The sequence below is a fragment of the Leptodactylus fuscus genome, chromosome 2, assembly GCF_031893055.1.
Source record: "Leptodactylus fuscus isolate aLepFus1 chromosome 2, aLepFus1.hap2, whole genome shotgun sequence".
In the NCBI taxonomy this organism is placed as follows: domain Eukaryota; kingdom Metazoa; phylum Chordata; class Amphibia; order Anura; family Leptodactylidae; genus Leptodactylus; species Leptodactylus fuscus.
This window is the reverse complement of record NC_134266.1, coordinates 137,270,637-137,281,048: the sequence shown is the minus strand read 5'-3', so window position 1 is coordinate 137,281,048 and position 10,412 is coordinate 137,270,637. Positions and strand designations below refer to the sequence as shown.

At 44.4% G+C, this 10,412-nt stretch overlaps 1 protein-coding gene across 2 annotated transcripts in view; it reads right to left on the bottom strand.

The window, feature by feature from the left end:
• The window catches only part of ZBTB8A (zinc finger and BTB domain containing 8A), a 140,721-nt gene extending 130,927 nt beyond the window's left edge, over nt 1–9,794 (bottom strand). The window contains exons 1-4 of one of the 2 annotated variants that reach the window (XR_012715071.1): nt 9,654–9,794; nt 4,751–5,685; nt 2,241–2,410; nt 307–729 (exon numbers count right to left, since the gene is read on the bottom strand). Coding sequence is in view for 1 of the 2 variants with exons in the window: in XM_075264682.1 (XP_075120783.1) it covers nt 412–729; nt 2,241–2,410; nt 4,751–5,672 (1,410 nt within the window). In the remaining variant the exon portion in view is untranslated. Of the gene's footprint in view, nt 1–24; nt 730–2,240; nt 2,411–4,750; nt 5,686–9,653 lie in introns of those variants that run through there. The other variant, XM_075264682.1, reaches the window with a different exon arrangement.
• Nucleotides 9,795–10,412: the final 618 nt, after the last annotated feature.

Below are 10,412 nucleotides of genomic sequence, written 5' to 3'. Positions count from 1 at the left end.
TGTAACAAGAAAACTACACAAGAAATATTTGTGAAAAGTATAATCCTTCATTACAGTGAAACATCCAGAAATATCATATCCTTAACATACAGAGGTATATTTCACATAGTGCCAGGTGTGGTTTCTGAGGAGATAAGGGTTTACTACCAGTTATTTACATAAGAAAAGGAAATGTAACATCCATGACCACACATACTGTAACATCCAAGAGGAAAATGTGGGGTCCAGTCATAGCAATGGTGTAATCCTGGAAGATACTGCTAATAAAATGGTGTATAATTACTATAAATCAATAAAATAACGGACATAGATAAAAATACAACACAATAGTTGTTTACATCACAACCAGTTTTGTGAGTGGGAGTACACCAATGTATCTTCTTTAAAGTCTATTCTTGCTCATGTGTAAATTCACTTTATTCGGGACTTTGAGTCTTCTTCTTCACTGTCCTCTACTTCTTGAATAACAAGTTCTGATTCTGGACGATCGCCACTATTCTCCTCTTTAGTATCGTCCTTGAAGTTCCAACTCTGCTCCCGCTCATTTTCTGGTGGTAAAACTAGGGGCTGGTCATCCCCAAAATCAAAGTTGACATTATCCAAACCAGCTTCTGATAGACATGGATGACACAAACGGTACCTTCTTGTCCCATCTTGAATAACTCGACCTGTGACGTCTGTGACCGGTAACTTGCAACGTCTGCAGATGAGTTTGCCTGCTTCATGGATCTAAATTGAGGGCACAGGAAAATGCTAATTTATTAATCACTACATGCACATCACTCACTTCCTGCATACCATAGTTTGGGACCTGGCAAGTTTTGGCTTTAATCACCATTCACAATGTACGTTTTGTTCTAATACAGAACCTACAATAACCTCCCGGTCTCCTTAAGTAATTCCTCCCACTGCTAGCCCTTCCCAACTCATTCAGCCCAACCCATACCCTATTATACTTTACCTGTCTTCTTCCGGTCTTCCTTCTGCGGGGAATGACTCTCCTCTTTTTTGACTGGAAGAGCGCAGCACTGTGCCATAGCCTTCAATATATCTCTATTATGCAAGCTCCCAGCTTACATAATAGAGATGTGGTGTGGGCTTCAGCGCTAAGCCAGGACTTTGACTCTGTTGCGCATGGTGACATCAAGGAAGAAGGAGGAGCTGTTCCCCGCAGAAGGAAGCCTAGACAGAAAGAAGATAAGTGTGATGGTGTGGGGTGGGGTAATAAGGAAACGGATCGTCACCGGATAATCAGAAAATGTCCCTGGATAAATATGCATTTTTGATTAATTATGTAATTTAGAAAGTAGGCGGAGGAAGGGAGGTTATTTAGATTAGTGTAGGGTTTTAGTTATCCTGGACAACCCCTTTAACATCTCCCTTAAATCATTAGTCATCCATAGGTTATTTGTAAATGCCTCCCCTTTTTCAATGGAACAATCATATTCATACAAAAATTCACATAGCTTAAAACAACCTCAACCGACTTGTTTAAGTGATGAGGTTTGCAAAAGATATTCCAGTTTATAGTCTCAAAACATGCCCATAATTCCTCCTCATGTATCCTAGTCCACTGCCTTAAACTTTTTTCACATGGCCAAATTTAAATCTGTAAAACTTGGTCCGTGTGTTTGCCGGATTTACCAGCCTGACCTTCATGTTTGGAGTGAAGTTCTAGCATAGACAACTGCTGCTAGTAGTCCCGCTTCCGGCATGAAGGTCAGGCTGGTAATTCTGGCAAACACACGGACCAAATTTCACTGATTATTATCTAGTGATATTTGGTTTGAGTTAGATTATTTTGTAGACAGATCTCCCCAATGGTGGTAGTGATTGAGACATACACATCCTGCATTATAATACAATAGAGAGATGCAAAGTACTGGCAGGATTTTGGCCTGATACAGACATTGTTAAAATCTCATGAAACAATTAGCATACAATTTGGGTTGAAAACTCTGTCCACCACCACCTTACTTGCTTTTATATAGCTTGTCAAGAGGAAGATGTAGATTAAAACAGCAATCACTGCAGAAAATTGCTATCGCAATTGCTAAACATTCTCCACCAAAAATTCAATAGGGCAGATTTAGGAAGACTGGCATTACTCATGCCAGTCTTCCTAGCTCTGAAGTTGGTGGAGGGTGTGCCTCCTCATGTGATGCACCTTCTGCCAGGCTGTGTGCCAACTTCACGCATACACATTTGTATTTGTAAATGCAGCAATTTTCATTACATACAGTTTGAAAATGGTTGCGGAGATGCTCCAAACGTGTGAACCTCTTCCCACAGGCCTCACAGGGATATGGCCTCTCTCCTGTGTGACACCGAAGATGGCGCTTAAGATCAGCTTTGCGCTTAACAGTGTGAGTACAAAACGGACATTTAAACCTCACAGGGCTGAGGTCATCTAGAAACAGAAAAGTTACAGAAATAAGAATACAAGAACATTTGCATCTACTGTAGACATTTTCTAGTATGTTCATTAACACAGATAAAGTGTTGTTACTTGTTAAAGAAAAAAACTACACAAATTCCGCTGCTGAAAAATGCTCATTAGACAGTAATAAAAATTCTTGGTTGTTGGGGACTTTAAAGGGGCTCTAACAGCAAAATTTTGCTGTATGAGCCCCACATATGTGTGAATAGCCTTTAAAAAGATTATTCAGGCACCGCTAATCCTATTTTAAACCCCCCTGTTTTAAAATAAAAACATATATGTAAATCATACCTAACGGTGGGCGGTGATGCACGGTCCGACATCATCTTGTGGCACTCCTACCTCTTCTTTCGGCAACGCCTTCTGGTCCTGGCTTTTCCCTGGCTTCATCGTCCTCTTCTTACGGCGGGATTGGTTCATATGCTCAGTTCCCCCTTAGAACAAACGCGAGCATACTGCCATTGAGAAAAATGGCGCTGGAGCCTGCACAGTGCTACTGCGCACGCGCCGGATTTGAACCAATCCTGCCGGAAGCAGAGGACGATGAAGCCGGGGTAGAGCCAGGAGTGGAGGGAGTTGCCGAAAGAGGAAGGCGTGCCAGAAGATGACGTCAGATCGTGCATCACCGCCCACGATAGGTATGACTTGCATATGTGTTTTTATAGAGCCCCTTTAATAAACCTAAGCTGGTATACAGTGTTATTGCCTGTAATAAGTGCATTCCCCCAAAGTCCCAACATTGGTCACACACATTGCCACCATTTTCTTATACAAAGGTGCCAGCAGGATGCATGAGATCATTCTGCCTGAATACCTTTTTCCTTGGCTGATTTTTGGCAGCACATCCTTGCTACCAAAGGGAGATGCATAGCCATCAAATGATCATGCGTTTAATGCTTTATTACAAACATGCAAACAATAAACAAGTCTATGCTTGTTAGCTGATTGCAGGGCGTTTAAAGGGGTTGTCCAGGCAAAAATGAACAACCCTTTTAACTTTCAAATCAGTCGAGGCATTGAAAAAAAATAATAAAAATTCATACTTGTCCCCGATGCTCCAGTGTCCTCCCAGCGTGTGCCGGTCCTTCTGCTGAACAGTTCTCTTCTGGAGTTCCACTGAAGCCGCTGATTGGTCTCAGCAGTCATGTGACCAATAAGGCCAATGAGCGAAGGGCATGCGATGTCACTACCTGTGATATCAGGAGTCTCTTCCTGAGTTCTGCTGAAGCTGCTGATAGGCTTCCAGTCACCTGACTACTAAGGCCAATCAGCGGCTTCAGTGGAACTCCGTGAACAACCTGGGAGAAGCTGCCGGAGCAGAAGAACCAGGACACACTAAAGGGGTTGTCCAATTTTGCCTGGACAACCCCTTTAACCTGGGAAAGGATCACTTACAATCCTGCAAATGTTCATTCACCTTATGACTGGCTGTTTATTTCCCTTTTCTTATGGAGCACACATGCACGCTCAGCTAAGGCATGCATATATAGGGGGAAGGAATCACTGTTTGCCAGCATTTACCTATTGTGTATTGGCAGTTTGAAGGTATGTTCACACTACCTTTCTGTTGCTGTCATCAGTCATAGGATGAGAGCAACAAACATTAACAATAGTAGAGTAACGAACACAAATTGAGTTCTGTCAGTGCCTGTTCCTATTGACCATAATGTAAAAAAAATAAATATATATATCAGACACTTTCTTTAGTCATGTTTGTTCATTTCTGAAAGGGAGCACGGGATTTTCCAGAGTTTTTTTTATGGCCTATACTTAGGATTGACCATAAATCTGTGCTTGGGGACTGAAGGCACATAAAGGTGGCCCCACATGGATCAGCTATTTGATGTCAATGGGAAGTAGCCCCATTTACTGAGGCCTGGTTCACATCTGCATTCGGTATTCCGTCCAGAGAGTCCACTTGGGGACCCCCGAACAGAATAACGAACACATTAAAAAGCGGTTAGCTAAGAAACCACACAGACCCCAGACTGTAATGGGATCCATGTGTTTTCCGCACCGATCAGGCGGAGAGAAAAGTGCTGCTTGCAGTACTTTCCTCTCCGCATGATTTGTGCGGAAACACACGGGCCCCGTTATAGTCTATGGGGTCCGTGTGGTTTCTTAGCTAACCACTTTTCAATCTATAAATTCATACATATAGTGAAACATTTTACATGTTCTAACATACTATTTATGTGTGCATTGGTATTACATTGTAACACTGGGCTGGCGATAAGATAGGTAATAAAATACAGACTTTAGTATTCATAACCAGTGACTTCTTGTCAACAAACATACTGTAACGCTTACCTTCGCTCCAACCAGACATAACACCTAAGATGGTAGGCATTGCTTTGTACAACTCATCTGCTTTGGAGATACGTGGAGCCATGTCCTGGTCACCAGAATCTATGTGCTGTGGTGACTCTGGCCAACTTTGAGCAGTATCACCTTCCTCCTCTTCTTCAGGCTTTGGACACACCAATTCTTCATGGGATTGTGGTTCGTCATCCTGCATTGTATTCTCTTCATCATGCACTATACATTCTGCAGAACCACCCACAAGGTCGCCCAATGGTACTGATGTAACACACGAGGAGTTCAGGGGCTCAGGCATTAACCGTCTACGGTGCTTGCGGACATGCTCTGGTTTGCGGGAATGTTTAGAGAAAGAACGCTGCAACCGTGGATTGATAGGAGGGGGGTAATTGTATCCGGCAATGAAACCACTATGTTCTGCTGCTTCATGAGGGTGTGTGGGGCTATTTTCAGTCCTCCAGCCAGCTGCATAAAGTCCAGTGCCATTGGTGCCATTGTCCTTGTCAGACAAGCTAAAGAAGCCATCCCTATCCTTTTCATTTATATCCAGGGAAGATTTGATAAACATCTTACATACGGTGATAACATCAGTCATTTGCAAATAACTAGCTGCTGACATAACTTCAATGACATTCTGCCCCGACAGAGGCAATTTGCCAGAATACACAAAATCTAAGATGGCAGTGAATGTGTCAGCAGAGAAAACATCAAAGCTGGCGGTTGTGGGTTTGCTTACATCCTTGCAACTTTGGGACAGCAGCATTTTGAAGTAGCCACTGCTCGCAAAGAGAACATTTCTATGAGCCTTGAACATCTGGCCTTCCACCATGATGTGACAATCACAAAACAGGTCTTTCTTTCTCTGTTCATCCAACTGCTGTAGGAGTCGAATATGATGAGAGGAGAAATCCATCCTTCCAAGTGCACTGTGTAACAGAGGAAAATACTGGTGAGCTGAAAGCCTTTTTAACTTTAAAATGTAGAGTGGAGGTCCCGGCTGTTGGACCTCCGCACATCTAATATTGGTTGCCTATCCTGCAGATAAGCCATTAATATTGCAAAGGTGGATAGCCCATTTAAAAACAGTAAAAAAAAGGCAGTGCTTAAAAGGTTTTTTGAGCCTTGTGATATTAATGACTTATTCTTGGGATATGTCATCAATATCCATTCGATGTGGATCTGACACCCACCACCTCCACCAGTCTCTGAAGCAGAAAGCAGATGGATCTATTCACTGTGTCCTTACCTTGCTATTGTAGCTCAACTCACATTCATTTGAATGGGGACTGAGCTGAAGTTGCACACACATCTTCCGGGTCCATCCACCGCATAGTTCAGGCACCAGAGGCTGCTTAGAACAGCTGATTGTGAGGTGTCAAGTGCCAATTAGATAGTAATGACTTATTCTACAGATGTCATCAATATTAAAGAGGACCTTTCACCGATTTGGGCACAGGCAGTTCTATATACTGCTGGAAAGCTGTCGGCTTTCCTGATCTGTGCCCCGGGTGAAGAACTTTCGGTCCCGGTACTGTAGCTCTTTACAGTCAGAAGGGCGTTCCTGACAGTCTGTCAGGTACGTTCTTCTCCTCAGCAGCGCCTATCGCGCTGTACAGTGTGAGTGGGGAGGAACGCCCCCTCCCTCTGCTCACAGTGCTCGTCTATAGATGAGTATTATCAGGAGGGGAGGGGGCGTTCCTCCCCGCTCACACAGTACAGCGCTATAGGTGCTACTGTGGAGAAGGATGGTCCTGACAGACTGTCAGGAACGCCCTTCTGAATGTAAAGAGCTACGGTACTGGGATCGATAGCTCTTCACCCGGGGCACAGATCGGGAAAGCCGACAGTGCGCTGAATACAGCGCACTGTCAGCTTTCCAGCAGTATACAGAACTGCCTGTGCCCAAATCGGTGAAAAGTCCACTTTAAAAAGGTAGAAAAACCTGTTTAAGGCTGGGGCCCCATGGGCTGGAAACGCCACGATTTGCCTGTGGCGTTTTACAGTATCTACAAAGTGGATGGGATTCATGTGAATCCCATGCCCACTTTGTGGGAAAAACTGCAGCGCAGACACGCTGCAATTTCCAAAACCGGGGCGGTTCTAGAAATTGCAGCATGTCAATTATATCTACGGAAACAATGGCAGCTTTGCCGTAGATATAATGGTAACAATGGTATAACGGTAAGTCCGCGGAGGAAAACTCTGTGAACTTTCTGTTCAAAGTGCTGCAAGAAGAACCACAATGCGTTCCCGCCACGGTTGTTCCCGCAGCGATTTCCCACGTTACAGGTTTTTTTGTTGCAGTTTTTTCGAGCCAAAGCCGAGAGTGGATTGAGCAGAATGGAGAAGTATAAGAACTTCCTATATATTTCCCATTCCTTTTGTAGCCATTTTTGGCTTTGTCTCAAAAAAAAAAAAAAAAAAAAAAAACACAACAAAATCTGCAAAAAAAAAAAAAGCTGTGTTTCTGCAATGTGAGACCTTAGCCTAAAGCCAAAAAGTGCTGCGGGAAAAACCGCTGTGGAAACGCATTGTGATTTTTCTTGAAGCAGTTTTCACAGAAAGACTTTTTGCTTCCATTATGTTTTTACAGGTATACTTGACATGCTGCAATCCACTTTGCAGGAACTGCAGGCCCCACGTTGTGAAAATGCAGTGTTTTGCAGTACCTGTAAAGTGAATATGATTCTGGCTAATCTCATCCAAATGTTGCAGAGAAAAAAAATAAAATAAAATCAGCTGCGGAAAAGCTGTGTTTTCAAAAACTTTAGCATTTTTGAAAATCACAGCATGTCAATTATACCTGCAGAAATGATTGGGTTTTCTGTATAATAGGGGCAGAGAAACATTCAGAGAAAATGCAATGTAAAACACTGCGGAAAAAAAATGCGATTTGTTCCCACCGTGTTTTTTGCTCCAGAGTTTGTTTTTTTACTGTATTTCGTAGTTCACGTGTGGGCGAGCTTTCGTGTACATTCATGGGCTATACTGGTAGTGAAATACAATGCAGATTTTCCACACACAGTTCCAAAGTGGTAAAATGACAAGTATCCGTTGTATGTGAATATACTCTAAGGTGACATTCTGACACAGCGCTAGTAGCATGTCCTATATAATTCACTTCACTTGGCTTCTACTGTATAATGTGTAAGATTTTTTGCCTAAAACATTATATATTCATTATGGATGACTGTAACCTTAGTATGGGGGCACTCGTCCACATTAGGGAGAGTGTTTGCCTACATAGGCAGTACGGAGACTTACAAGTCATTCCTGCTCCGCTAGGGATTATGGGTAAAAAATATGCAAATCTATTCTCCTGGATGGAATTAGGAGAGCAGAGTGCACTCTGTACACCACCCTATAGAGGGCAGCATCCTTAACATCATGAACGACTCAGTTATAAAGTCTTTTAATCATAATGTGGATTTAATTGCTAAATCAGTATTTCTGTCCCAAAAGGAACAGATTCCCAGCTATGGTCAGCGCTGTTTCGGCCTATTGGGCCATCCTCAGCATAGCGTAGGGATACTGATTTAGCAGAGTGAGAGACTTGGGACAGAAATACTGATTTAGCAATTAAATCCACATTATGATTAAAAGACTTTATAACTGAGTCGTTCATGATGTTAAGGATGCTGCCCTCTATAGGGTGGTGTACAGAGTGCACTCTGCTCTCCTAATTCCATCCAGGAGACTAGATTTGCATATTTTTTACCTGTAACCTTAGTACACACACAGCAAGCTCCCCCTAGTGGCAGATTTGCCTGTTCACCTAGGAGCTCCCCCTTTTTCTGGAGGTTCCCATTCAATTATTGGGAGAAGTAAATCCGCATTAAAAAGTTTTTGTTTTCTTGTGACTCCATTTCCATTTGTGTATCACTTTTCACGACAAGGACGCCACTGCACACAGTGCTATTCTTTAAATTGACAGCACACCTGGCACAGTGTTAGGCAGTGTTCACATCTGGTCAGAAGGCAGTTTTATGGACAAAGCAATGGAGACCTGATGAAAGCCATAATGGTCAATAGGGTCCACCAAGAGCTGCTAGTGTCCGTCATGCGGCATATCTGGCTATTGTTGATAAATCAGAACAGAAAAACTGAAGTAAAAGTGCAGATGTGAACATAGCCTAAGCATCACTGGAGCGCTCATTGCAGGTAAGGGATGGAGTTCATTGTGTAACTAGGGGCATTTCCTGGGGTGTACCCAGCAAATACCCCTTCCCTAGTACTTGGCACAATATAATGCCCCGGTAGCAGGGTGGGTATAACGTGTGCTCTCCGCTCCACTCATCGCTTTCCTCCAATAGATATCTCTGACACTTCACATTAGCTGTCACACACGCAAGATGAAGCCTCTCCGCACAGCTCACTTATTGGTCCAGCCTCATGTCAATCACTGCAGCACCTAGTATATAAGTGCGGCTCCTATTGGCTGCTCGCTACGCCGGTAAAGGCGGATTAAGGCTGACCACTACCATAGGCTCCGCTATCTGTCATTCAGGTAGAGGCGGGTTGTTTAGCACCGTAGAAACGTAATTGGTAGCCGGTACTGTCTGTCATATGCCACACCCTTACCGGGAGATTCGGTACCGGAATATTCCTTCAATTATTACCCACCTTGGTTTAGAGGCCATACCTAATATTCGTTCCTCGCCTTTTCTCCAGCAGCCGGTCCATTTTTTGCCATCAGTGACCCGAAAACCGAAACTACCCATGCATGTCTACGGTCTAGTGTGACTCCCAAGCTGGTCACCGGTGCCCTGTGATGCTGCGGTAGCCATACTCTGGCTGCCGCCGACATGCACACACCCCGCCCGCACCCGGGTCACCTGAGTCGGTGCACTCGTCTCCTGATTGCAGTATTCCGGCAGCACGCAGATATACATACCGAAGACACCACCCCCTTTCGGGTGTCCGGTCGCGTCTGTATTCCTTCTCACCCGCTTTTGATTTCTCCGGTCTTGTTTCCGTCGCCCGAATGTTCGGACAAAGACCCGTCACGTGACGACGCCCGAGGGCTGAGACTGTCTTAAAGGGGCCGCGCCTAAGGGGGGTGTGCAAGACACCCGGAGGAGTGGCATGTATTTGCGAAGTGAATGTGTGGTGACCCGGGTGGAATAATAGGAAAGCACCGTGCAGCCACAGCAGAAATGTAACGTTATGTGCTGCAAGTGGGTAACACCATTCACAGCAACAGTATACATCATAGAGCCCCTCATGTAGCAGACATATTAGGGTATCCTACGTCTCCACAACACCTCTTCACCTGCTGCTCTATAGTCAGGGCCATACTAGGGGAGAATATAGGAAAGCACTAGCTCCATCATGTACCACACATGGTATCACACACCTCCACCAGCTGCTCTATAGCCAAAATATAGGAAAGCCCTGGCCCCCCATAGAGCCCCTCATGTAGCAGACATATTAGGGTATCCTACATCTCCACAATACCTCTTCACCTGCTCCTCTACATTCAGGGCCATACTAGGGGAGAATATAGGAAAGCACTAGTTCCATCAAACAGCGCCGCACCTCCCATGAGGCGACCTGAAGCGACCGCTTCAGGCGGCACTATGCCAGGGCCTCGGGAGGGCGGCATTTTTGCTGACCTAAGCCAGTCCAGGACAAGCTGTCCTGGACTGGCTTA